The 27,995-nt window shown below is 58.8% G+C and overlaps 1 protein-coding gene across 1 annotated transcript in view; it reads right to left on the bottom strand.

Moving 5' to 3' along the window:
- The window catches only part of LOC137457663 (phosphatidate cytidylyltransferase 1-like), a 49,876-nt gene extending 24,922 nt beyond the window's left edge, over positions 1-24,954 (bottom strand). Inside the window, exons 1-4 of the mRNA XM_068169488.1 lie at positions 24,577-24,954; positions 24,287-24,370; positions 4,611-4,738; positions 1,720-1,816 (exon numbers count right to left, since the gene is read on the bottom strand). Of these exons, the coding sequence (XP_068025589.1) occupies positions 1,720-1,816; positions 4,611-4,738; positions 24,287-24,370; positions 24,577-24,954 (687 nt within the window). The remainder of the gene's footprint in view (positions 1-1,719; positions 1,817-4,610; positions 4,739-24,286; positions 24,371-24,576) is intronic.
- Between the last annotated feature and the right edge of the window lie 3,041 nt (positions 24,955-27,995).

Raw genomic sequence — 27,995 nt, forward strand, 5'->3', positions numbered from 1 at the left:
CCCCCCACTCCTAGCCCTCCCTCACCCCCTCCAAAGTCCCTCCCCAGCTTGTTTGCAGTCCCCTGCAGACCCTGGAAGGCCTCCATAAGGTCTCCTGGGAGCCTTCTCTTCTCCAGCCTGCACAACCCCAACTCTCTCAGGCTGTGCTCATAGAGAGCAGCTCCAGCCCTCTGCTCCTCCTCCTGGCCCTGGAAACTCCCTTCCATTTCTATGCTAACTTCTTTGGAACTCTTTGGTTCACCACTGGGCAGTTTTGAGGATGAGCATGAAGGCAGCAAACACACAGACTGCTCAGTCCCTTTTCCTGTGTCACCACTTCCCAGTGTAACAGAACACTGAAGGAGGGAGTGTGGGAACAGAAATCATCTCTCTGCTGACACTTTCAAAGGGCTTTTTGGTGGTTTCTTCACACAAAGAAAATCCTCCAGGCCTGGGCAGCAGGGGGTTCCAAAAGGCAGGTCCTGCTCGACTGCTCTCCCTTCTGTGCCAAGGTGCCTGGCTTAGTGAGCAAGGGGCAGGCTGGGATGCACCTGCCTGGCCTTCAGGACAGCTCCTGAGGCTGTCTCTAACAGCATCCTTCTGGAGAAACTGGTTGCTCATGGCTTGTGTGGGTGGATGCTTTGCTGGCTGATGGCTGAGCCCAAAGAGTGGTGGGAAAGGGAGTGACCTCCCGCTGGCAGCTGGGCACCAGCTGAGTCCCCAGGACTCAGTACTGGACCAGTTCTCTTTAATGACTTCATCACTGACCTGGGAGAGGGGATTGAGGCTCCCTCAGTCAGTTTGCAAATGACACTAAGTTGGGTGTCAGTGTTGATCTGCTGGAGGCCAGGAAGGCTCTGCAGAGGGACCTGGCCAGGCTGCATCCATGGCCTGAAGCCAAGTGCTGGGTCCTGAAGCTGGGACACAACAAACCCAAGCAATGTTCCAGGCTTGGGGCAGAGTGGCTGGGCAGCTGTCTGGTGGGAAAAGACCTGGGGGTGCTGAGAAATGAGCCAGGGGGTGGGCAGGGGGGCAAGAAGGGCAGCAGCAGCCTGGGCTGGAGCAGCAATGGTTGGGCAGCAGGAGCAGGGCAGGGATTGTGCCCCTGGGCTCAGCACTGGGGAGGCCACAGCTTGAGGGCTGGCTTGAGCTTTGGGCTCCTGGCTGCAAGAAGGACCTGGAGGAGCTGGAGCAGGGCCAGGGAAGGGCAAGAAAGGTGGGGAAGGGTGTGGAGAAGAGGGCTGGGGAGGAGCAGCTGAGGGAGCTGGGGGTGAGGAGTGTGGAGCAGAGGAGGCTGAGGGAGACCTCCTTGCTCTCTGCAGCTCCCTGAGAGGAGGCTGCAGCCAGGGGGGGTTGGGCTCTGCTCCCTAGGAACAAGGGCCAGGAGGAGAGGCAATGGCCTCAGGCTGCCCCAGGGGAGGGTTAGGTTGGACATTAGGAAAGATGGGTTTAGTGCAAGGGTGATCAGGGATTGGAACAGGCTGGAAGTGGTGGAGTCCCCATCCCTGGAGGTATGTTGCAACCATGTAGATGTGGCACTCAGGGACATGTATTTGGCAGTGTTAGGTTAATGTTGGACTCAATGAAAGTTCTGAATGAAGGAATCAGCCCAGTGCTTGCCAGAAGGATTTACACTGACACAGGAGAGGTCCTTCTGAGTTGCCTCTGCAGTTTGCTCTCTGCCCTCCTGGGCACAAAGGGATCCAGCAGCTCCTGCCTGTCAGAAAGCACCAAACTTACCAGCAGCATCAGCATGAATGATCCCAGGGAGATGATCAGAAAAAAGCCAGCAATCATTGCTAGAGTGAGAATCCCACGCAGCCACCAGTTCTGCCATCTATTGAAAGAGAAAACCAAAAGGAGAATGAGCAGCAGGCAGCTACCAGCCACCACCACTGATGCTGCTGAGGGCTGCAGGGCATCAGGCACAGGGCAGCTCCAGAAGTGTTTGTGCTTAAGGAACACAGAGCAAGGGCCTCAGAATCAGCCAGCCAACCCAACAGGACACACAAGAACAGCAATTCAGGTCACCTTCCTTCTTCCCCCTGCCCCAGATGTCATCTGCTATTCAACCTGGTGTCCAAACCACTCTCCAAATCCAGCAGAGCTCTCCAAAGGCATCACAGCCCCAGCCAAACTGACGGAGCCCAGCTCTGCCAAGGCTCACACACACTCCCACACAGCGCAACAGCCCCACAAAAACCCACTGGCACCAACTTCCCACAGCAGCAAAGCAGCTCACTCCCCAGCAGGTTAGCTGCTGAAGGCAGTCCTGGGCTTGTGTGAGCACGGGAACCAGGACAGGAACACCTCTGCCAAGGGGGGCTGGGTCAAGCCAGCTGGACTCTTTTGCCCTTTTAGACCTTTGCAGCTGCTTATGGCCAGCAAAGAAAGCAGAACAGAAATCCCTGCTCCCACAGAGCCAAAGGATCATTTAGTTTGGAAAAGGCCCTTTCAGGTCACTGAATCCAACAGTTAACCTAACACACTGCCACAGGCTGCCCAGGAAGGTGCTTGGGGCCCATCCCTGGAGATCTTCCAGGTGAGGCTGGAGAGGGCTCTGGGCAACCTGACCCAGTGGAGGATGTCCCTGCTGAGTGCAGGGGCTTGGACTGGAGGAGCTTTGGAGTTCCCCTCCAGCCCAGGCCAAGCCCACCACTAAACCATGTCCAGAGGTGCCATGTAAATCCCTCCATGGTGGCTCACCCACCTCCCTGGGCAGCCTTTTGGCTGGTGCAGCTTGAGGCCATTCCCTCAAGTGCAGTGCAAACTGCCACCCCAAGAGGGTTTGACTGGCCAAGGGTTGTAAAGGGGCTGTGTGAAGCAGTGCCAGGAGCTCTGCTGGCCCCATGCAGGGTCCAACAGCTATCAACCCAGAGGCATTTGCTAGTCCTGAAGCTCCTGGGAACAAGCTTTGGAGGCACCAGGTTTCTAGGTCTGAAAAGAGAGGGCAGGAAAAAGAATTAAACATTGCTTTAGAGAGTATGAAAACAGAAGCTGTGAAAAAGGATCCTCTGGAGTGGAAATGGTGCCACAAGAAGCTAGCAAAGCTCACCCAGAGAGTTTGTGTGTCTCCCCTTTCCATTCATACAAAAACACTGCCCACCTCTTGCCCTTAGGGGTATGAAACAGTTTGATTTTAAGCCCCATAAACAGCCCTGCTGGATGTCAAAGCCAGTGAGTGCTCCACAGCCCACTTGACTGCAGTGCCCATGGCAAACAGGTAAGTCACCTGCAGATAAGCACTGCAGTAGCTTGCTCAGAAGTGTGTGCCAGTGTGCAGAGGGCACCAAGCTGGGGGTTCTGCCCATCTGCTAGAGGGCAGGGAGGCTTTGCAGTGGGACCTTGACAGGTTAGACCTAGGCCAAGGCTCACTGTGTGAAGCTCAACAAGGCCAAAGGCCAGGTCCTGCACCTGGGTCACAACCACGCCATGGGGAGCTCCAGACCTGGGGATGCATGGTTGGAAAGCTGCAGCTTGGAGAGGGACCTGGGGGTGTTGGTTGGCAGTCACTGAGCAGGAGCCAGCAGTGCCCAGGGGGCCAAGAGAGCCAAAGGCCTCCTGGCTTGGGGCAGAAGCAGGGTGGGCAGCAGGGACAGGAGGTGACCATCCCCCTGTGCCCAGCACTGGGGAGGCCACAGCTGCAGTGCTGTGCTCAGCTCTGGGCCCTCCCTGCAGGAAGGACACTGAGGGGCTGGAGGTGTCCAGAGCAGGGCAGCCAGGCTGGAGAAGGGCCTGGAGCCCCTGGGCTAGAGGAGGGCTGAGGGAGCTGGGGGGGTTCAGGCTGGAGAGGAGGAGGCTGAGGGAGACCTCCTTGCTCTCTACTGCTCCCTGAAGGGAGGTTGGGGTGAGGAGGGGACAGCCTCTGCTCCTTGGTGGCAAGGGCCAGGAGCAGAGGCAATGGTTCCAAGCTGCCCCAGGGAGGCTCAGGCTGGAGCTCAGGAGATGTTTCTGCCCTGGAAGGTTCTCAGCCCCTGGCAGAGGCTGCCCAGGGCAGTGCTGCAGTGCCCATCCCTGGGGGTGCTCCAGCAGCATGGAGCTGCTGCTTAGGGCCATGGTTTAGGATTGACCCTAAACTGGGTCGAGGTTTGGACTGGATGAGCTTGGAGGCCAACAGTCTCACAGTCTCACAGTATCACCAAGGTTGGAAGAGACCTCGAGGATCATCGAGTCCAGCCTATCAACACAGACCTCATGACTAGGCCATGGCACCAAGTGCCACATCCAATCCCCTCCTGAACACCTCCAGGGATGGGGACTCCACCACCTCCCTGGGCAGCACATCCCAATGACCAATGACTCGCTCAGTGAGGAACTTTTCTGCACCTCGAGTCTAAACCTCCCCTGGCGCAGCTTGAGACTGTGTCCTCTTGTTCTCGTGCTGGTTGCCTGGGAGAAGAGACTTGGCTTGGAGCCAACAGATGTGCTCTGTGATTCTGTGTGCAATGGGCAACCCTCAGGTAACAAATACTACACTGCAGGGACTGTCACAGCAGGAATAAATCAAGGACATGCCATAAAATTAGCCCTTGAATTCTGATTGACATGCCACTGAGAACTGGGATGCCACACAGCCTGTAAGGGTTCCAGGCAGCAGTTCACACACTGCAGAGCTCTGTGTTTGACTGTACCTGGCAGACAAGCCTGACAGAGCAGGCTTAAGGATCTCTGGAGTGTTGTCTGAGGCTGGAGGAACATCAGGAACATCTGAATCATTCCTAAGATCCAACTCCACAAGTCCTTCGTCCAGCTCGGCTTCCTATGGCAAGCAAAAGAGCCACAGCAGAGCAAACAGCACAAGGCAGAGGTTACCGGCTGCCAGGCCAAAGGCAGCGTTCAGAGCACTGGCATTGCCTGCCAGCCTGCCAGCAGCCACAGCACCTTCCCAGAGCACAACAGGGAGGCCCCAGGGAAGCTGCAGAGCGGGCAGGAGACAAATGGACCCCGCGGAATGCTCCTAAGGAGGCCACTGCCCGGGGGGGGCACAGTGCCCACAGCACCCAGCAGGGGCACTGCCCAGGGGGGCACAGCACCCACAGCACCCAGCAGGGGCACAGTGCCCACAGCACCCAGCAGGGGCACTGCCCAGGGGGGCACAGCACCCACAGCACCCAGCAGGGGCACTGCCCAGGGGGGCACAGCACCCACAGCACCCAGCAGGGGCACTGCCCAGGGGGGCACAGCACCCACAGCACCCAGCAGGGGCACAGTGCCCACAGCACCCAGCAGGGGCACTGCCCAGAGGGAGCACAGCGCCCACAGCACCCAGTAGGGGCACAGTGCCCACAGCACCCAGCAGGGGCACTGCCCAGAGGGAGCACAGCGCCCACAGCACCCAGCAGGGGCACTGCCCAGAGGGAGCACAGCGCCCACAGCACCCAGCAGGGGCACTGCCCAGAGGGAGCACAGCGCCCACAGCACCCAGCAGGGGCACAGTGCCCACAGCACCCAGCAGGGGCACAGCGCCCACAGCACCCAGCAGGGGCACTGCCCAGAGGGGGCACAGTGCCCACAGCACCCAGCAGGGGCACAGCGCCCACAGCACCCAGCAGGGGCACTGCCCAGCAAGGGCACAGCGCCCACAGCACCCAGCAGGGGCACTGCCCAGAGGGGGCACAGTGCCCACAGCACCCAGCAGGGGCACTGCCCGGGGGGGGCACAGCGCCCACAGCACCCAGCAGGGGCACTGCCCAGCAAGGGCACAGCACCTGCAATGCCCAGCAGGGGCACAGCACCCAGCAGGGGCACTGCCCAGCAGGGGCACAGCACCTGCAATGCCCAGCAGGGGCACTGCCCAGAGGGGGCACAGTGCCTACAGTGCCCAGCAGGGGCACTGCCCAGAGGGGGCACAGTGCCTACAGTGCCCAGCAGGGGCACTGCCCAGGGGGGCACAGCGCCTGCAGCACCCAGCAGGGGCACTGCCCAGCAAGAGCACAGTGCCTACAGCACCCAGCAGGGGCACTGCCCAGCAAGGGCACAGTGCCTACAGCACCCAGCAGGGGCACTGCCCAGGGGGGCACAGCACCCACAGCACCCAGCAGGGGCACTGCCCAGCAGGGGCACAGTGCCCACAGCACCCAGCAGGGGCACTGCCCAGGGGGGGCACAGTGCCTACAGTGCCCAGCAGGGGCACTGCCCAGCAGGGGCACAGTGCCCGCAGTGCCCAGCAGGGGCACTGCCCAGAGGGGGCACAGCACCCACAGCACCCAGCAGGGGCACTGCCCAGGGGGACACAGCGCCTGCAGCACCCAGCAGGGGCACTGCCCAGCAGGGGCACAGCACCCACAGCACCCAGCAGGGGCACTGCCCAGAGGGGCACAGCACCTGCAATGCCCAGCAGGGGCACAGCGCCCGCAGTGCCCAGGAGGGGCACTGCCCAGCAGGGGCACGCTGCCTGCTATGCTCAAGGCACCCTCTTAAACCAAGCACAGGAATGTAACACACAATGGTTTAAGGTGGAAGGGACCTTCAACATCAGCCAGCCCCAGCCCCCTGCCCTGGGCAGGGACACCTCCCCCCAGCCCCAGCTTGCTCAGGGCCTCATCCAGCCTGGCCCTGAGCACCTCCAGGCAGGAGGCAGCCACAGCCTCCCTGGGCAGCCTGTGCCAGAGTCTCCCCAGCCTCACTCTCAAGGATCTCTTCCTCCTCTCCACTCTCAGTCTCTCCTCTCCCAGCTCCAAGCCATTGTTCCTCAGCCTGGCACTCCCAGCCCTTGCCCAGAGTCCCTCCCCAGCTCCCCTGGAGCCCTTCAGGTACTGGGAGGCTGCTCTGAGGTCTCCCTGGAGCCTTCTCCTCTCCAGGCTGCACAGCCCCAGCTCTTCCAGCCTGGCCCCAGAGCTCTCTGATCACCTAGGTGGCCTCCTCTGGACTTAGAGTTCAGAAATAGCTTCCAGGAATACTCCAACTGAGACAGGACACACAAGTTGAACAGCACCTTACATTCCTCTTACACATTCCCTCACCTGCACCTCAAACTAACCTCTGATGAAATAAGGAAAGTATCTTCTGGTGGTTTGATGCCACATGAAGGGGGAACAGGGAAACTGAATGCATGAGAACACAATCCCTTGGCACAATGGAAAGAGGTTGACAGCACAGGACTTGAACTCTGTCTGGCAAAGCGTGAGCCACAGCATCCTCCTGGGGAGCCACAGAGTGCATGAGCCCAGCACTGCTCTGCTTCCTCAGCACTCCCTAAGGAGCCCTCAGGAATGGATCCCTGCACAGCTGTGTGGAACCCTAAGGCAGAACAGGCAGCAGGACACTCAAGAGGGGACTGTCAGGACTCCTTTTCCCTCAGGGAAAGCCAGTGCTGGTGGTGCTGCTGACTGACTTCAGTCCTCATGTCACAAGCCCTAATGCCCCAGCTCTAAGGAGTCCAAGGCTGCACTCAGCCCTGGCACAGCAGAAGGGCAGGGAGATGTCTCCAGCTCTTCCCAGGCCTGAGCTTCCACCTTCCCTCTCTGACTCACTTCATCCCCTTACAATCCCAAACAGCTCCCAGGCTGCTCTGCCACCTCAGATTCGTCATCTCCTAACAGCTCTGGCCACTGTGAAGTAACAGTGCTGGGAACTTCCTTCACTCCCACTCTGCTGCTGCTTCTCAGGCCCTGGCCGTCCCCAGCTTCCTCATCACAGATCCCTGCTGCTTCTCCTTGTCCATTCCCATCCACCCCAGACTCACACAACCACAGCAGCTGCACAGAACTTGCTTTTGAGCAAAGAGTGCAAACAAGTGGATCTTAAAGCAACATGAAACAGTATCACAGAATGGTTCTGTCAAAGCCCTTGGAGCTCCTCCAGCCCAACCAATCCCTGCCCAGGCTGAGGCTGAGCCATGGCCTCAGCACCACAGCTCTGCCTCTCTGAAACCCCTCCAGGGATGAGCATCCAACCCCCTCCCTGGGCAGCCTGGGCCAGGCTTGCAGAGCCCTTGCAGGGAAGAAGTTTCTTCTCCTCTCCAAGCTAAGCCTCCCCTGGGGCAGCCTGAGGCCATTGCCTCTCCTCCTGGCACCTGACACTAGGGAGCACAGCCCAACCCCCTCTGGCTCCAGCCTCCTCTCAGGGAGCTGTGGAGAGGACTGAACAGGACTTCCTTTTTCTGCTTCTCCTTAACTTCTTCCCTTGTTCTGAGCACTGTGGTAGAAAATAGAAGCAGATCCCTCCTCTTCTCCCCTCCACAAGACCCCACTCCATGACAGTAGCCTATACCTCCAGCTCTCACAGAATGGGTTGGGATGGAAGAGACCTTAAAGATCAGCCAGTTCCAGCCTCAAGGCAGGGGCAGGGACACCTCCTGGGTGGGCTCTATCAGCACTTCTGCAAGGCCTTGGACAAGTTCCCACAGCATCCTGCTGGCCAAGGTGGAGAGCTGTGGATTTGCTGGGTGGATGTTCAGTGGGTAAGGAATTGGCTGGGTGGACACATCCAGAGGGTGCTGCTCAGGGGCTCCAAGCCCAGCTGGAGAGCAGGGGCAGTGCTGTCCCCCAGGGGTCTGAGGCCTGTGCTGGTCAATATTTGCATCACTGCTGCAGGCAGCAGGCTCCAGGCAGCAGCAGCAGTGTGCAGCTGGCACCAGGCTGAGTGGTGCTGTCCATGGGCCAGAGGGACAGGAGGGCATCCAGAGGGCCCTGGGCAGTCTGCAGAGGTGGTGCCAGGGGAAGCTGCTGAGGCTCAGCCAGAGCAAGGGCAGGGTCCTGGCACTGGGCTGAAATAATCCTCACTGCCAGCACAGCCTGGGGGAGGAGGGGAGAGAAACCAGCCCTGAGGAGAAGGCCTTGGGGGGGCTGGGGAGGAGAAGCTGGCCAGGAGCAGGCAGTGAGAGACTGCAGCACAGGAGGCCAAGGGCAGCCTGGGCTGCACCCAAAGCAGGGTGGCCAGAGCTGGAGAAAGGGATCCTGCCCCTCTGCTCTGCTCTGCTCTGAGGAGACCTCACCTGCAGGGCTGGGGCCAGAGCTGGAGCCCTCAGCACAGGAGGGACCTGGAGCTGAGGGAGAAGCTCCAGAGGAGGCCAGCAAGATGCTGAGGGGGTTGGAGCAGCTCTGCTGTGGGGCCAGGCTGAGGGAGCTGGGGGTGTTGAGCCTGCAGAAGAGAAGGCTGCAGGCAGAGCTGAGAGCAGCTCCCAGGCCCTGCAGGGGCTGCAAGCAGGCTGCAGAGGGACTGCTGCCAAAGGGCTGCAGGGACAGCCCCAGGGGCAATGGTTGGAGATGAGAGCAGAGCAGATGGAGATTGGATGTGAGGAACAAGTTCTGCCCCAGGAGGCTGCTGGAAGCCTGCAAGAGGTTGCCCAGGGAGGTGGTTGTGGCCCCATGGCTGGAGAGCTTGGAGGGGAGGCTGAAGAGGGCTCTGGGCAACTGCTGCAGTGGAGGATGTCCCTGCTGAGGGCAGGGGCTTGGCCTGGAGGAGCCTTGGAGCTCCCTTCCAGCCCAGAGCACTCTGGGACTCTATGGTTCTTCTAGCAGCCCAGGCTGCCCCAGCCCCAGGGGAAGCTCACAGGCAGAGCCATTCTCTCCTCTCTCATGTCAGGCCTGTGGGTTTCTGCTTCACTTGATTCACACACACACAGAACATGCCCAAGGCAAAAGTCTCCAATGGATCTTACATCATTCACTTTGAAAGACATGATCCCTGCCTCTCCTGTGCCTTGAAACCCCACACTGCATAGAACCAGAGCATGCACTGGGATGGCAGGGACCATTCAAAGTCTAGTCCAACCCCCTGCAGGCAGCAGGGACAGCTTGACCTACAGCAGGTTGCTCAGAGCCACATCAAGCCTGACTTTGAATGTCTCCAGGGATGGGGCCTGCACCACCTCCCTGAGCAACCTGTTGCAGTGTTCCAGTAGCCCTACAGGAAAGAACTTCCTCCTGATGTCCAACCTAAATCTCCCCTGCTCCAGCTTCAAACAATCACCCCTTGTCCTGCCACTACAGCTGCTCCTCAACAGTCCACCCCCAGCGTTTCTGGAGGTCCCTTCAGCTGCTGGCAGACTGCTGCAAGGCTTCCCTGGACCTGCAGAGCCATTAGGTAGAGATTGTCTGTAGCAGCAAAGCAGGGCAAGGACTCTGTGGTGCATGCAGGCCTGCACCTGGAAAAGCACACAGATGGAAAAAGATAAGCCTGTGCCTCCTGTTTGGTCACTCAGGGTTGGTCTCCCAGTGCTGCACCACAGCTTGGGAACCAGGGGTGCAAGGGGAGGTGGATCTCAGGTCTCTCCCAAAGCCTTGTTCCCACCACTTGCAGTCTGTGTGGTTTCTAGAGGACGCTCCTCACTGTGCAGATGATAGGCAGTACCCCTGCCCTCAGATCACAGCTTAGCCTCTTTGACTCTCAGAAATCACAGAACAGAGATGAGGGCAGAGGCCTCCAAGCTCCTCCAGCCCAGCCTCAGCCCAGCACTGCAGGCAGCACCAATGTATGGCCCTAAGCAACAGCCCCATGCTGCTGGAGCACCCCAAGGGATGGGCACTGCAACAAAGGACAGGAGGAGAGGAAATGGCCTCAGGCTGCCCCAGGAGAGCTTTAGGTAGGAGAGGAGAAGAAACTTCTTCCCTGAAAGGGTTCTCCAAGCCAATTTTCTTCTTAAGGGCTTTGAGTAACTTTGTGTTTCCTTGCATTGCTGTTGTTGTCCATGGCTGTAGAATAGAATAGAATAGACCAGACCAGACCAGACCAGGTTGGAAGAGACCTTCAAGATCATGGTGTCCAACCTATCATCCAACACCACCCATCAACTAACCCATGCAACCAAGCACCCTGTCAAGACTCCTCCTGAACACCTCCAGCAATGGTGACTCCACCACCTCCCCGGGCAGCCCATCCCAATGGGCAATCACTCTCTCTGTGTAAAACTTACTCCTGACCTCCAGCCTAAACCTCCCCTGGTGCAGCCTGAGACTGTGTCCTCTTGTTGTGGTGCTGGCTGCCTGGGAGAAGAGACCAACCTCTCCCTGTCTACAGCCTCCCTTAAGGTAGCTGTAGAGAGCAATAAGGTCTCCCCTGAGCCTCCTCTTCTGCAGGCTGAGCAACCCCAGCTCCCTCAGCCTCTCCTCACAGGGCTGTGCTCCAGACCTCTTACCAACTTCGTTGCCCTTCTATGGACTCGCTCCAGCAAGTCAACCTCTTTCCTAACCTCAGGAGCCCAGAACTGGACACAGGACTCCAGGAGTGGCCTAACCAGTGCAGTGTACAGGGGCAGAATGACCTCCCTGCTCCTGCTGGCCACACTGTTCCTGATGCAGGCCAGGATGCCCTTGGCCCTCCTGGCTGCCTGGGCACACTGCAGGCTCATGTTCAGCCTACCATCACCCAGCACCCCCAGGTCCCTCTCTGCCTGGCTGCTCTCAGCCACTCTGACCCCAGCCTGTGGCACTGCCTGGGGTTGCTGTGGCCAATGTGCAGAACCTGGCACTTGGATGTGTTCAGTCTCCTGCCCTTGGACTCTGCCCATCTGTCCAGCCTGTTGAGGTCCCTCTGCAGAGCCTCTCTACCCTCCAGCAGATCAACTCCTGCCCCCAGCTTGGTGTTGTCTGCAGATTTACTGCTGATGGACTCAATGCCCTCATCCAGATCATCAATAAAGATGTTAAAGAGGATGGGGCCCAGCACTGATCCCTGGGGCACACCACTGGAGCCTGGCTGCCAGCTGGCTGTGGCACCATTCACCACCACTCTCTGGGCTCAGCCTCCAGCCAGTTCCTAACCCAGCTCAGAGTGCTGCTGTCCCAGCCAGGGGCTGACAGCTTGGACAGGAGTTTGCTATGGGGGATGGTGACAAAGGCCTTGCTGAGGTCCAGGTAGACCACATCCACAGCCTGCCCCACGTCCACCAGGCAGTCACCTGGACATGGAAGGAGCTCAGGTTGGTCAGGCAGGACCTGCCCTTCCTGAATCCATGTTGGCTGGGCCTGATCCCTTGGCCATCCTGTCAGTGCTGTGTGATTGCACTCAGGATGACCTGTTCCATGATCTTGCCTGGCACTGAGGTCAGGCTGACAGGCCTATAATTCCCTGGCTCATCCAACCGGCCCTGCTTGTGGATGGGCACCACGTTGGCCAGCTTCCAGTCCTCTGGGACCTCGCCAGTGAGCCAGGGCTGCTGAAAAATGTTGGATAGTGACCCAGCCAGCTCCTCTGCCAGCTCTCTCAGCACCCTAGGATGGATCCCATCTGGTCCCATGGACTCGTGGGGATCCAGGCGGCTGAGCAGATCACCAACTACCCCACTCTGGAACAGAGTAAAACTGTGCAGCCCCGGCTCCTTCTGCCAGCTCTGCAGGCCAGCTGTCTGGAAGACATTCTGTCCTGCTAGTAAAAATTGAGGCAAAGAAGGTGTTAAGTATCTCTGCCTTTTCCTCATCCTTTGATACAACATTTCCCTCCATGTCCACCAAGGAGTGGAGGTTGTCTCTGCCCTTCCTCTTGCTATTCATGTATTTATAGAAGGACTTTTTGTTGTCCTTCACAGCAGAGGCCAGGCTAAGCTCCAAATGTGCTTTTGCCTCCCTAATTTTCTTCCTACAAGACTTAGCAACATCCTTAAACATTCCATGGGTTGCCTCACCTTTCTTCCAAAGGTGATACACCCTCTTTTTTTCCCCTTAGTTCCATTAAAAGTTCATTACCCATCCAGGCTGGCCGTCTGCCCCGGCGGCTCATCTTCCGGCACATTGGCACAGCCTGTCCCTGAGCCTTCGACAGTTCTTCCTTGAAGTAGGTCCAGCTCTCCTGGACCCCTTTGTTTTTAAGGGCTTTATCCCAAGGAACCTTCTGAGTTAGTTCCTTGAGTAGCCTGAAGTCTGCCCTCCGGAAATCCAGAGTGGAGGTCTTCTTGCTGCCCCTCTTAGCTTGACCGAATACTGAACACTCAATTATCTCCTGGTCACTGGCCCCTAAGCACCCTCCAACCACCACATCCCCACCAGCCCTTCCCTGCTGGTGAAGAGGAGGTCAAGCATAGCCTTGCCCCTGGCAGGCTCTCGCAGCACCTGGGATAAGAAGCTGTCCTCCATGCAATCTAAGAACCTCCTAGACTGTCTCCTCTCTGCTGTGTTGAGATCCCAGCAGATGTCAGGCAGGTTGAAGTCGCCCATGAGAACAAGGTCAGGGTGCTTAGGGTCAGGGTCAGGGTGCTTAGGGTCAGCCATGGACAGCCACTAGGAAAACAGTCAGCAGGAAGGACTTGTCCCCATTGCTGGGGTTCTGTGAGCACTTCACGATGCAGAAGGCAATTCACTGGGTTTCAGTGACCAATTTCCTCCTTGGCTTCCGACTTGGACCACGAAATGTCCTGTTCAGGAAATGGCTGTGGTCAGTTTAGCAATTAACTGGAAAACCATGGAGTCCCAGCAGGGTGAGGTTGGAAAGCACCTCTGGAGATCATCCTGTCCAACCCCCCTGCTAAAGTAGGGCACCCACAGCAGCTTGCCCAGGAGCACAATGGCTCCAGGGGGGTTGGAAGCTCTCCAGAGCAGGAGACTCCCCAACAACTTTGGGCAGCTTGCCTCAGGCCTCCAGCAGCCTCACACCAAAGCAGTTTTTCCTTAAGTTCAGGTGAAACCTCCTGGGTTCCAGTTTGTGCCCACTGCCCCTTGTCCTGGCACTGCGCTCCACTGAGAAGACCCTATCCCCATCCCCATGACCTTCACCCTTTAGCTGTTGAGCAGCACTGATCAGATCCCCTCTCAGGCTGCCCTCCAGCCTCAACAGCCCCAGGGCTCTCAGCCTCTCCTCATCAGAGAGATGCTCCAGACCCTGATCATCTTCATGGCCCTCCCCTGGACTCTCTCCAGCAGTTCCCTCTTGAACTGCGTAGCCCAGAACTGGACCCAGAACTCCAGATATGGCCTTGCCTGGGCAGAGCAGAGGGTGAGAAGAACCTGCCTTGGCCTGCTGGCCAAACTCTCCTTCCTGCCCCCAGGTTATCGTTCCCTTTCTTGGCCTCAAGGCCACACTGCTGGATCTTCCTTGGGCATTTCTGAGCTGTGCTGCAAAGGGAAGCTGAAGGTAGTTTGGGGTTTGTCTTCCACTGGTTCTTGTGGCAATGCAGAGTAAAAAGTGACCAAATAGCCCAGGACAGCAGCCAAGCTCCCAGGAGCAGCTGGATGAAGCATAAGCCACTGAAAACCACAAGGGATAAGCACAGGCTGCACCTTCAGCACGTTCAGAGCTGGGAATTCAGCTGTTGGAAGCAGCAAACCTAAAACACTGCTTCCAGTGAAAAGCCTAAGAGACAGCTGGTGTGAAACACTGCAGAGAGAAATGCAGAACCATGGGACTGATGTGGTTGGTACAGACCTCTTAAGTTCATCCAGGCTAACATCAACCCAGCACCACCACAGCCACTAACCACGGCCCAGGGGCCCTGGCCATACAGCTCTGGAACATCTCCAGGCATGAGGACTGCACCACCTCCCTGGCAGCCTGCTCCAATCTCTGACCACCCTTGCACTAATGTCCAACCTAACCCTCCCCTGGGGCAGCCTGAGGCCATTGCCTCTCCTCCTGGCCCTTGTTCCTAGGGAGCAGAGTCCAACCCCCCCTGGCTGCAGCCTCCTCTCAGGGAGCTGCAGAGAGCAAGGAGGTCTCCCTCAGCCTCCTCTGCTCCACACTCCCCACCCCCAGCTCCCTCAGCTGCTCCTCCCCAGCCCTCTTCTCCACACCCTTCCCCACCTTCCTTGCCCTTCCCTGGCCCTGCTCCAGCTCCTCCAGGTCCTTCTTGCAGCCAGGAGCCCAAAGCTCAAGCCAGCCCTCAAGCTGTGGCCTCCCCAGTGCTGAGCCCAGGGGCACAATCCCTGCCCTGCTCCTGCTGCCCAACCATTGCTGCTCCAGCCCAAGCTGCTGCTGCCCTTCTTGCCCACCTGGCCACCCCCTGCCTCCTCTCCAGCTGCTGGCACCCAGCACCCCCAGGTCCTTTCCCACCAGACAGCTGTCCAGCCACTCTGCCCCCAGCTTGGAGCCTGGAGCCTTCATGGTGGTGTTGTGACCCAAGTGCAGGACCCAGAACTTGGCTTTGTTAAATGTCACACACTGACCTCAGGCCATGGATACAGCCTGGCCAGGTCCCTCTGCAGAGCCTTCCTGGCCTCCAGCAGACCAACATTCCCCCCAGTCCAGTGTCACTGCTGATGCAGCCTAAGGAGCAGAGGGAAGAGGCCAACAGGACACGGCAAACTGCCACATGGCAAACAGCTCAGCAGGTATCAATCACCTCCTGACTCTGCCATGCTCATTGGTGTTCAGCTTTCCAAAGCACCCAAAGGTTTCTTTATTTGTAGGCTTTGGTGTTCTTAAAGACGAGACTTTCATCCACATGCCAAATCCTCTGCACAAGACCACAGATGCTCAGCCACAGAAAGGAGGAACCCAGTGAAAAGCCTGAGCCTCCCTAACAGGAGCCCAGAAAGCTGTGACCCCTTGCCACAAACTCATCTGCTGCCTGGCTGCTTCACAGCAGCTCCCAGAAGGCAGCTGTCAGGCAGACACAAAGCCACAGACAGGTGCCCCTTTCATGCCAAAAGGACACAGGCACCTGGGCTGCAGCTCAGGGCCTGCACTGCAATGAACTGGGCAGCCAGGCTCCCAGAGCTGCCTCCTCCTGCCCTGCCCCGCCTGAGCCTGCTGCCTGTGCTGCATTTTTTCCAGGACACAGCAAGGAGCTCCCAAGCAGGCAGCAAATGCTCTTCTTGGAGAATGCTGCATCTTGGAGAATGCTCTTCAGGAGAGACAAGCAAGGGAGAAGGGGTGGAGGGGTGGCCCTGTACGTCAGGGGGGCACTAGATGCCATTGAGATGGAGATCAGGGACCATAGGGTTGAGTGCTTGTGGGCGAGAATTAGAGGGAAGGCCAACAGGGCTGACACCCTGGTTGGAGCCTGTTATAGCCCACCCCACCAGGAGCAAGATGTCGATGAAGCATTCTATAGGCAGCTTAAGGCTGTCTCAAGATCTTCTGACCTTGTTCTCATGGGCGACTTCAACCTGCCTGACATCTGCTGGGATCTCAACACAGCAGAGAGGAGACAGTCCAGGAGGTTCTTAGAGTGCATGGAGGACAGCTTATCCCAGGTGCTGCGAGAGCCTGCCAGGGGCAAGGCTATGCTTGACCTCCTCTTCACCAGCAGGGAAGGGCTGGTGGGGATGTGGTGGTTGGAGGGTGCTTAGGGGCCAGTGACCAGGAGATAATTGAGTGTTCAGTATTCGGTCAAGCTAAGAGGGGCAGCAAGAAGACCTCCACTCTGGATTTCCGGAGGGCAGACTTCAGGCTACTCAAGGAACTAACTCAGAAGGTTCCTTGGGATAAAGCCCTTAAAAACAAAGGGGTCCAGGAGAGCTGGACCTACTTCAAGGAAGAACTGTCGAAGGCTCAGGGACAGGCTGTGCCAATGTGCCGGAAGATGAGCCGCCGGGGCAGACGGCCAGCCTGGATGGGTAATGAACTTTTAATGGAACTAAGGGGAAAAAAAGAGGGTGTATCACCTTTGGAAGAAAGGTGAGGCAACCCATGGAATGTTTAAGGATGTTGCTAAGTCTTGTAGGAAGAAAATTAGGGAGGCAAAAGCACATTTGGAGCTTAGCCTGGCCTCTGCTGTGAAGGACAACAAAAAGTCCTTCTATAAATACATGAATAGCAAGAGGAAGGGCAGAGACAACCTCCACTCCTTGGTGGACATGGAGGGAAATGTTGTATCAAAGGATGAGGAAAAGGCAGAGATACTTAACACCTTCTTTGCCTCAATTTTTACTAGCAGGACAGAATGTCTTCCAGACAGCTGGCCTGCAGAGCTGGCAGAAGGAGCCGGGGCTGCACAGTTTTACTCTGTTCCAGAGTGGGGTAGTTGGTGATCTGCTCAGCCGCCTGGATCCCCACGAGTCCATGGGACCAGATGGGATCCATCCTAGGGTGCTGAGAGAGCTGGCAGAGGAGCTGGCTGGGTCACTATCCAACATTTTTCAGCAGCCCTGGCTCACTGGCGAGGTCCCAGAGGACTGGAAGCTGGCCAACGTGGTGCCCATCCACAAGCAGGGCCGGTTGGATGAGCCAGGGAATTATAGGCCTGTCAGCCTGACCTCAGTGCCAGGCAAGATCATGGAACAGGTCATCCTGAGTGCAATCACACAGCACTGACAGGATGGCCAAGGGATCAGGCCCAGCCAACATGGATTCAGGAAGGGCAGGTCCTGCCTGACCAACCTGAGCTCCTTCCATGTCCAGGTGACTGCCTGGTGGACGTGGGGCAGGCTGTGGATGTGGTCTACCTGGACCTCAGCAAGGCCTTTGTCACCATCCCCCATAGCAAACTCCTGTCCAAGCTGTCAGCCCCTGGCTGGGACAGCAGCACTCTGAGCTGGGTTAGGAACTGGCTGGAGGCTGAGCCCAGAGAGTGGTGGTGAATGGTGCCACAGCCAGCTGGCAGCCAGGCTCCAGTGGTGTGCCCCAGGGATCAGTGCTGGGCCCCATCCTCTTTAACATCTTTATTGATGATCTGGATGAGGGCATTGAGTCCATCAGCAGTAAATCTGCAGACAACACCAAGCTGGGGGCAGGAGTTGATCTGCTGGAGGGTAGAGAGGCTCTGCAGAGGGACCTCAACAGGCTGGACAGATGGGCAGAGTCCAAGGGCAGGAGACTGAACACATCCAAGTGCCAGGTTCTGCACATTGGCCACAGCAACCCCAGGCAGTGCTACAGGCTGGGGTCAGAGTGGCTGAGAGCAGCCAGGCAGAGAGGGACCTGGGGGTGCTGGGTGATGGTAGGCTGAACATGAGCCTGCAGTGTGCCCAGGCAGCCAGGAGGGCCAAGGGCATCCTGGCCTGCATCAGGAACAGTGTGGCCAGCAGGAGCAGGGAGGTCATTCTGCCCCTGTACACTGCACTGGTTAGGCCACTCCTGGAGTCCTGTGTCCAGTTCTGGGCTCCTGAGGTTAGGAAAGAGGTTGACTTGCTGGAGCGAGTCCATAGAAGGGCAACGAAGTTGGTAAGAGGTCTGGAGCACAGCCCTGTGAGGAGAGGCTGAGGGAGCTGGGGTTGCTCAGCCTGCAGAAGAGGAGGCTCAGGGGAGACCTTATTGCTCTCTACAGCTACCTTAAGGGAGGCTGTAGACAGGGAGAGGTTGGTCTCTTCTCCCAGGCAGCCAGCACCACAACAAGAGGACACAGTCTCAGGCTGCACCAGGGGAGGTTTAGGCTGGAGGTTAGGAAGAAGTTCTACACAGAGAGAGTGATTGCCCATTGGGATGGGCTGCCCGGGGAGGTGGCGGAGTCACCATCGCTGGAGGTGTTCAGGAGGAGACTTGACAGGGCGCTTGGTTACATGGTTTAGTTAATTGGGTGGTGTTGGATGATAGGTTGGACACCATGATCTTGAAGGTCTCTTCCAACCTATTCTATTCTATCTACTTGGAGAGCAACTGGGCAAGTGGAGACATTTTTGACCAGCTCAGGTGAAAGAGGCTACCAAAATACTCTCTGCTGTGTGACTTGGGGCCGGTTCCTGCTCCAGCTGTGGCTCTTGGGAAGGGCTGTCCCACACCCGGAGCAGCTCCTTCACTGGCAGAGCAGCTGGGCCTTGCTCTAGTCACAAACCATTAACAGTGACCTCAAGCAACTAGGAGCTGATGCCCACAGCCAGAAATGTACCACAGCTCCACTGCCCCTGCCCTACTCCAACAGCTCTGCACAGCCCCAGGCCGTGGCGGCGCAGCCGTGTGGTGACTTGCAGGGCACATCCTTTGGGCAGTGCTGGGAAGCAGTGACCTGCTTTGTAGTACAGAATGCAAAGAGCTTCAGGTTGTTAAGAGGCATGAGCACAGCAATGTCTTGGTTGGAACAGACCTCTCAAAGCATCAGTCCAACCATTCCCCAGCTCTGCCACAGCTGATGGTTTAGCATGGCCTCAGCACCAGATCTCTGGAACACCTCCAGGGATGGCGGTTCAGCCACCTCCCTGGGCAGCCTGTGCTAGGCTTTGAGAATGCTTTCAAGGAAGAAGTTTCTTCTAATCTCCAGCCTAACCCTCCCCTGGCACAATTTCAGGTCATTTCCTCTCCTTCTATCACCTGAGACTAGGTAGAAGAGCTCAACCCCCCTTCAGTGCAGCCTCCACTCAGGGAGGTCTCTCCTCAGCCTCCTGCAGACTACATGACCTCAGCTTCTCATCACAGCTGCTCTCCAGACCCTTCACCAGCTTCTCTAGACCCACTCCAGCAGCTCAATGAACACAAAGTTCAATCTTCAGATCTCCACCTGCCATATAAATTAAGTACTTGAATGTCAACTTGTGGTCCCTTCCAACCCTGAATGAAACTATGAAACTTCCCCTCATTGCCAAGGGCTGCAGAGCTTTCTGAAGGCACTCCTGCAGGAGCAAAGAGCCTCCAGGGCAAGCAGTGGCAAGGAAGGGACACCTAGGACAACCACACTGACACCCCTGTCTACCACAGGACAGCAGAAAGAAACAACAAAGCCACAACACTGCAAAGCCCTGAGGGCAAAGGCATGGGCTGTGTAGCTGGCAGCCAGCAGCTCAGCAAGCTACTGAGCACCCCAAGACAATGAGACCTGAAGAGCTTGGGAACTTCAGGCAGAGACCTCAAGGAGGGCACACAGCATGCCTTCAAACAACAGCAAGGAAGCTGGTCCTTGAATCACAGAATGGGTTGGAAGGGACCTTCAACCAACCCCCTGCCATGGGCAGGGACACCTCCCACCAGCCCCAGCTTGCTCAGGGCCTCATCCAGCCTGGCCCTGAACCCCTTCAGGCAGGAGACAGCCACAGCCTCCCTGGGCAGCCTGTGCCAGAGTCTCCCCAGCCTCACTGTCAACAATTTCTTCCTCCTCTCCACTCTCAGTCTCTCCTCTCCCAGCTCAAAGCCATTGTTCCTCAGCCTGGCACTCCCAGCCCTTGTCCAAAGTCCCTCCTCAGCTCTTCTGGAGCCCTTCAGGTGCTGCAAGGCTGCTCTGAGGTCTCCCTGGAACCTTCTCTTCTCCAGGCTGAGCAGCCCCAACTTTCCCAGCCTGCCCCCACAGCAGAGGTTCTCCAGCCCTCTGATCATCTTCATGGCCACCTCTGGAGCCTCTCCAACAGTTCCATGACCTTCATGTGCTGGGGGCCCCAGAGCTAGAGGCAGTGCTGGAGGTGGGAGCAGAGCAGAAATGTGAAGCCCTATGGAGCAGTTATTGCCAGTTAACAAAAACCTCTGCAAGGAGCAAAAACAGCCCTGCAGCTTCCCTGGCACTCAGTGAGCAATGAACACCTGTGGCCATGGAAAGCATCAGTGCACACCCTGAGCACAGGAGTGGAAGCACCAAGGTAAAACCATGCAGACACATTTGGTGCTCATGCAGCTCTGCAGCAGAGCTCTTCTCTACCTTGGCAAATGAGATGCCTGGAAACACAACACGTCCCTGCCCCTGCAAGCCTGAGGTAAGTGGGTCAGCCAGAGGAGAAGCAGCACAAAGCAGTTACCACACAAGGAGACAACCGAGCTTGCTCCTTCATTCCAAGGGAAGCGGAAGGGGAAGGTGCTGAGCTCTGTACCAGGAAGCAGTGCAAACCAAACTGCATCGTGACAGGCCTCAGCAGTTTGGGCTCTGAATGTGCAATCACCATGCCAAATAGGGCAGCTCTGAATAGCCACAGGACAAGAAGCTCTCCACATACTGTAAAGGTCAGGCAAGAGGCAGAGCAGAAAGACAACCACCCAAGAAGGTATACATGAAACAGGATGACCAGAAGCTCCCCATCAAATCCCCTGTAGGCATCACCTGTGTACTCACATTCATGTAGTGCATGAATCCCCATCCTTGGAGATGCTCCAAAGAGGCAGAGCTGTGGTGCTGAGGGCCATGGTTTAGCCCCAGCCATGGCAGTTAGAGAATGGTTGCAGTGAGTGAGCATAAAGGTCCTTTTGCAACCAAACCCATTCTACAATTCTAAACAGGGACTCAAAGTGTGAGCAGCTGATAGGAACCAGCACAAAATGCTGCTTTATCTTCACTAAAGACAGCCTCCATCCCCAGGGGCACCTGTGACCCCAGGCATGCTGTGCACAGACAGATTGAACAACCCCCAGGAGAACAAGAGAGCTCCTCCACACAATGCAGCAAAAAGTCATCTGTGTGGTGGAAAAGGTTTGCCATGGGTAATAGTTCAACCAATCATCCCATACTGAATCACTTTGGAGAAGCCCTCTAAGCTCCTCCAGCCCAACCATCTCTGCCTCTGCCCAGGCTGGGGCTTAGCCATGGCCTCAGCACCACAGCTCTGAAACCCCTCCAGGGATGAGCATCCAACCCCCTCCCTGGGCAGCCTGGGCCAGGCTTGCAGAACCCTTGCAGGGAAGAAGTTTCTTCTCCTCTCCAAGCTAAGCCTCCCCTGGGGCAGCCTGAGGCCATTGCCTCTCCTCCTGGCCCTTGTTCCTGGGGAGCAGAGCCCAACCCCTCCTGGCTGCAGCCTCCTCTCAGGGAGCTGCAGAGAGCAAGGAGGTCTCCCTCAGCCTCCTCTGCTCCACACTCCCCACCCCCAGCTCCCTCAGCTGCTCCTCCCCAGCCCTCTTCTCCACACCCTTCCCCACCTTCCTTGCCCTTCCCTGGCCCTGCTCCAGCTCCTCCAGTTCCTTCTTGCAGCCAGGAGCCCAAAGCTCAAGCCAGCCCTCAAGCTGTGGCCTCCCCAGTGCTGAGCCCAGGGGCACAATCCCTGCCCTGCTGTAGTGGTTTAAGCCTTAACTGGGAGTTAAGAGCTCAGATGGGGGCAAGGCTGAGAATCCCTCCCCTGCTCCCCCCTCCTCCCTCCCAACAGGGGGGGGGGGGGGGAAGGAAAGGGAAGGAGCAAATCCACCAAGCAATCATTTGGAGTTGGCCTGGAAGTAGAGAGGTAAAGAGTTTTCTTTAAACAAAACAAACATATATAATATATCTCTCAATAACAGGAAAGGTTCACAAGGGCAAGCAACAAGGATGGATGGGAGGGGGACAAAGAGCAAGAATACAGAACCAGTCTCTCTCTCTGAAGGGGCACAGAGGCAGCAGGGAGAAGGATCAGGCCTAACCACATGGCAGAGGAGCAGGAGGGTAGCCGCAGTAGCTCTCATCCAGGAGAGGCAGGAGCCAAAAGGAGCTAATGACTGCCATGCCCTGCTTTTGATACCCCAGCTGGGCAGGGAGGGGGGAGTGGAACAGACTCAGTTTCCCAGGAGGAAAACGCCCTGCAGGGAGGGCAAAGCACCTGCAAACCCTCCCCCATGCTGCACACACCATTGCTGCTCCAGCCCAGGATGCTGCTGCCCTTCTTGCCCCCCTGCCCACCGCCTGGCTCATTTCTGTCACCCAGCACCCCCAGGTCCTTTTCCAGCAGGCACTTTCCAGCCTTTCTGCCCCCAGCCTGGAGCCTTCCTGGGGTGGTTGTGACCCAAATGCAGAACCCAGCATTTGGCCTTGTTGAATCTCACCCCACTGGCCTTAGCCCATTGATGCAGCCTGGCCAGGTCAGGTGTGCCTGTCACCATTGGTCTCCTACAGCCAACATCCTAGACAGGCACAGAGCAGCAGCATCCCAGACTGAATCGAACTCTAGGCTGCTGAGCAGCTAAATAAAAAATGCTGCAGGCCTGTGGTCAAACCTGTGTTCTGGCTCTGGAAATCTCACAGGCAAGCAAAGATGCACAGCAGCCACATTTAGGAGCACCCTTCTGAGATCTGGTGAGCAGAAGAGGTGTTCAACAGAAAGGCTTCTTTGAGGACAGCTCACTGTGCCCCTCAGAAATGAGCTTAGCCTACAAAATAAAGCAAACCTGAACACCACCAGTGAAAAACAGATTTTGAGCAGCCTGCTGCAAGAATCCTGTTTAGAAGTTAATTCACATCCACAGAGAAATGCTAACTGCACACCTAGAGTTTAAAGGTTAACTTAGCATAGAATCACAGAACTGATGAAAACCCAGTCCCAATCATCAACCCAACACCACCATGGCCACTGAACCACGGCCCCAAGTGCCATGGCCAAGTTTCTGGAACACCTCCAGGGATGAGCATTCAACCTCCTCCCTGGGCAGCCTGGGCCAGGCTTGCAGAACCCTTGCAGGGAAGAAGTTTCTCATGTCCAGCCTAAATCTCACCTGGGGCAGCCTGAGGCCATTGCCTCTCCTCCTGGCCCTTGTTCCTAGGGAGCAGAGCCCAACCCCCCCTGGCTGCAGCCTCCTCTCAGGGAGCTGCAGAGAGCAAGGAGGTCTCCCTCAGCCTCCTCTGCTCCACACTCCCCACCCCCAGCTCCCTCAGCTGCTCCTCCCCAGCCCTCTTCTCCAGACCCCTCCCTACCTTTCTTGCCCTCCTCTGGCCCTGCTCCAGCTCCTTAATGTCCTTCTTGCAGTGAGGGCTCCAAAATTGAACCCTGTATGCAAGGGGCAGCCTCCCGAGTGCTGAGCACAAGAGGACAATCGCTGTCCTCACTGCAGCACCACACTGCGGAGTTTCAAGTTCATCGCCTTGGAGTTCAGGCAACCAAACAAACTGACTCTCGAGCTCCAGTCCGCAAGTCCTTGGCCACAATGCGCAGGGCAGGCTCCGCAGCTTCCACATGCACAGGGATGCATGGGGAGTTCTCCAGCGAGTCTTGCAAACTCAATTAAGCAACCAGAAAGCTTTTCTGCTCTTTCAGTCGTAGCTGCCAAAGCGAGAGCTCCTCTCTGGCTGGATGCAGCCAGCAGCCCTGCCGGGGCTAAGCCCTCAGCCCCGGCACACAAAAGAACAGCGCGGTGGCAGTTTTGCCGCTGTCATGAACCTGATGCACAGGCGCAGGGCTCTGAAAAGCTCCTGCCTTAGCAGAAACGCCAGGAGTCCTCTCCAGGCCAGAGGTGAATGCCTACCACTCCCAAAGCCATAAAGCAGGAGCGGTGGCCGGCCGAGTGCTGACACGGCCTTTCCCCGGGCTTGTTTCCGTGCCCCTGGCCCGGCTACCCTCAACCTCCTGGTCCAGCTCCTCGGGCGAGGGCCGAACTCCGCAGGGGGCAGCCCGAGCGCCCTCGGCCCGCACCGAGCCCGGCCGCTGCTGCTCGGCTCTCATCGAGGCCCGGGAGGATGCAGCGCGGCAGCAGGACACGCGTGGGCTCCTACCCCCCCGCGCCACCGGGCGCTGAGGCCACCTGGCACGCCGCCGGCCGGCCGCTCCGCCAGCAGCACCCCGGCAGCGCGGGGAGGGCCCCGCCAGAGGCTCTCCGAGGCAGGGCCGGAGACCCGGGGCGGGGGTGCGGCAGCGTCGCTTGCCGGCCCGCTGCCCTCGCCGCCCGCACACCTGCCTCCCCGGCCCGCAGCCCTCACCTTGTCGCTACCCCGCCTCGGCTGCCGCCTCCTCCTCCTCCTCCTCCTCCTTCTCCTCGGCGGCCGCCCTCCGCCGCCGCGCAGACATCACGCCGCGGGGACCCAGCGCTCACTCGGCGGGGCCGGGCCGGGCCGGGCCGACCAGGACGGGGACTGCGAGGAGGCCGCGCCGCGGAGCCCGGCCGCCTTCTCCTCCTCCTCCTCCCTCTCCTTGTCCTCCTTCGCCGCTGAGGATCTTGACGCCACGCCCGCCGGGGCCGGGGGCTCTCTGGCTGGGGCCAGGTCCGGACCCCAGCGCCCTGGGAGCGGAGCAACCGCCGCGTCCCCGCCGCGCGGGGGAGCAGAGGGCGGGGCGGGAGCGCCCAGGTGCGCGCGGAGCCGCGCCCCCCCGCCATGGCCGCGCCCCCCGCCATGGCCGCGCCCCCCGCCATGGCCGCGCCCCCCGCCATGGCCGCGCCCCCCGCCATGGCCGCGCCCCCCGCCATGGCCGCGCCCCCCGCCATGGCCGCGCCCCCCGCCATGGCCGCGCCCCCCCGCCATGGCCGCGCCCCCCCGCCATGGCCGCGCCCCCCGCCATGGCCGCGCCCCCCCGCCATGGCCGCGCCCCCCGCCATGGCCGCGCCCCCCGCCATGGCCGCGCCCCCCGCCATGGCCGCGCCCCCCGCCATGGCCCCCCCCCCCCCCGCCATGGCCCCCCCCCCCCGCCATGGCCCCGCGCCCCCTCTATGGCCACGCCCCCCGCCATGGCCCCACGCCCCCCGCCATGGCCGCGCCCCCCGCCATGGCCGCGCCCCCCGCCATGGCCCCCCCCCCCCCCGCCATGGCCCCCCCCCCCCGCCATGGCCCCGCGCCCCCTCTATGGCCACGCCCCCCGCCATGGCCCCACGCCCCCCCGCCATGGCCACGCCCCCCGCCATGGCCCCGCCCCGGGACGCTGCAAAGGGGCGGGGCGGGGTCAGTCCGGGGGCTGGCGGCCAGGCTCGGGGAGCGACGGCTTTGGCTCGGCTCGACTCGGCTCGGCTCGAAAGAGGTTAAGCTAGGCTGGGCTCGGGTGCCTTCGGCTCAGCTGGGCTCGATTCGCTCGAACCCATCTGCTTCCCAAAGAGAAGAGAAAGGGAAGAAGGGAGAGAGGCTGAGGGAGTGGGAAAGAAACTAAAGCAGCTGGGTACTGAGAGACAAAAAGCAAAGTGGGAACCAACCCCTGATGGTAAGGAGACACCAGAGGCACCACTGATGCTTGACAGCAGTACCGGCTCTACCGGGGTCGGCTGCGCTGGGCTCGGAAAGCGACGGCTTCTGGTCGGCTGGGCTCGGGGAGCGGCGGATGGGGTTCTGCTCGGCTCGGGGAGCGAGGGCTCCAGCTCGGCTGGGCTCGAACACCTGGAATCACCTCTGGTACCACTGATGCTGGGCACAAGTCCCAGGCTGGGCTCAGCATCAGATAGGAACTGGGCTCAGGAGCTGGATTCTGGACCTCGATTCAGGAACTCAAGGATGGAGATGAAAGGCGGAGGGGACAGAGCGCTCCCGTGACAGCAGTCAGGGAAGAAGCGGCTTGGCCCTGGTGATCTCTCAGCTTGCTCCTGAAGATGCCATCCATGAGCTGCAATCCCTTGTTGGGCAGTTTGGGGTCCCCTGAGCTGTCTGCTGCTCCCCACAGGTGCCGCCTCTGCCTTCCTGCAGCCCCAGGTGGCACCCAAGGTGGAGCCGTGCCCTTGGTCTGCAGGCCAGCCATTGGCAGGAGCTCTGCCATCAGGTTCTGAGTGCCAGCAGCAGCCCCTGGCTGTGCCAGCCTGCCCTGAGCTGCAGGAAGCACCTCGGTGAGCAGAGCCTGATCTGGGCAAGGGCAGCACGTCTGATCCACCACCCCCCCGTATGCCCACAAGCCCCTGCAATGCCAGCGTGGCCCTCAAGGCTGTTTTCTTCCGGCTCTCAGCATGGCCCCAACCCTCTGCATGCCTGCTGCCCTCCGGCCAAGTCCCCAGGCAGCCAGGGGCAAGCATCTGCGCACAGCCCTGGCACCATGGGCACTGCAGCCCACACAGGCACTGCAGGGGAGCCAGGGAGTGCTTGGCTTTCCTCTGGGATGCTGCTGTCCGTGTCAGTGGCAGGTTTCCTGCTGGCCCCGTTCCTGCCTCATCATGCCACAGCCCCTGCCAAGGTGGTGCCACCAGCCTGCACAGCAAGAGAAGACAGCTCCCTATGAGCTGACAGGCAAGAAACTGCTCTGCAAGGGCAGCTCCACAGCCTCTTCCCTGGCAGCCCAAGGCTCCTCTTGAAATTGCCACTGGGAAGCAGCCAGCCTGCCCCAGGAGCAGTGCAGGAGCCGGATGAGAACAGCACACACTACAGAGCCATGGAAGGCTGGGGCTGGCAAGAGCCCTTGGAACTCCTCCACTCTAACCCTTCTCTGCCTCTGCCCAGGCTGGGGCTGAACCACAGCCTCAGCACCACAGCTCTGCCTCCTGGAAACACCTCCAGGGATGAGCATTCAAGCCCCTCCCTGGGCAGCCTGGGCCAGGCTTGCAGAGCCCTTGCAGGGAAGGAGTTTCTTCTCCTCCCTAAGCCAAACCTGCCCTGGGGCAACTGGCATGGCCCCTCCTCAGCCCAGCTGCCCCTGTGCCAGAGACACCAGCAGCAGCCCCGGCCCTGCAGCACAGTGGGACATGGAGCAGGGACAAGCAGCCCCTGCTCAGCACCCTGAGACCCTCCCTGCTCTGCTCACCTCCCCCTACCCCCGGAGGGGGCCTGCCAGCACACCCAGCCCAGCACCCCACAGCAAGTGGCAACCCCCAGTGGGCAAACCCCCCCAGGGACCAAAGGAAAGGCAAGGATGAGACAGAGCCTGAGGTTGTGACACAGAAACAAATCTCTTGCTGGCAAAAGAGAAACAAAGGGCTGGAGAGAAACACAGAAACAGATTGCTGCTCAGCCTGGAGAAAAGAAGGCTGCAGGGAGACCTCCCAGCAGCCTCCCAGTGCCTGAAAGGGCCTGCAAGGAAGCCAGGAAGGGGCTTTGGACAAGGGCTGGGAGGGACAGGACGAGAGGCAACCAAGTGAAGCTGGAGGAGAGCAGATTGAGGCTGGAGAGGAGGAGGAAGTTCTGTACAGTCAGGCTGGGGAGGCACCGGCACAGGTTGCCCAGGGAGCTGATGGAAGCCTCCTCCCAGAGGGGTTGAAGGCCAGGCTGGAGCAGGCCTTGGGCAACCTGGGCTGGTGGGAGGTGTCCCTGCCCATGGCAGGGGGTTGGCACTGGAGGAGCTTTCAGCTCCCTTCCACCTCTAACTGTTCTATGAATCTATGAATATCTAAAGTCTAAGAATCTGTGACTCTGGCCAGCAGGAGCAGGGAAGTCCTTGTGCCCTGTGCTCAGCACTGCTGAGGCCACACCTTGAGTCCTGTGTCCAGCTCTGGGCTCCTGAGGGTAGGAAAGAGGTTGAGCTGCTGGAAGGTGTCCAGAGAAGGGCAATAAAGCTGGGGAGGGGTCTGGGGCACAGCCCTGTGAGGAGAGGCTGAGGGAGCTGGGGTTGCTTAGCCTGCAGAAGAGGAGGCTCAGAGGAGACCTTCTTGCTTGTTTGCTTAGGTCTTTTCCAAACTGGTTAATTATACTCTACTCTATTCTATGCTATTCTACTCTACTCTACTCTATTCTATTCTATTCTATTCTATTCTAATAAAACTATGAAATCTATGAACTATAAAGTCTCTGA

This window comes from Melanerpes formicivorus, unplaced genomic scaffold (genome assembly GCF_026170545.1).
Source record: "Melanerpes formicivorus ecotype bairdi unplaced genomic scaffold, bMelFor1.0.p_v2 SCAF_186, whole genome shotgun sequence".
Lineage (NCBI taxonomy): Eukaryota > Metazoa > Chordata > Aves > Piciformes > Picidae > Melanerpes > Melanerpes formicivorus.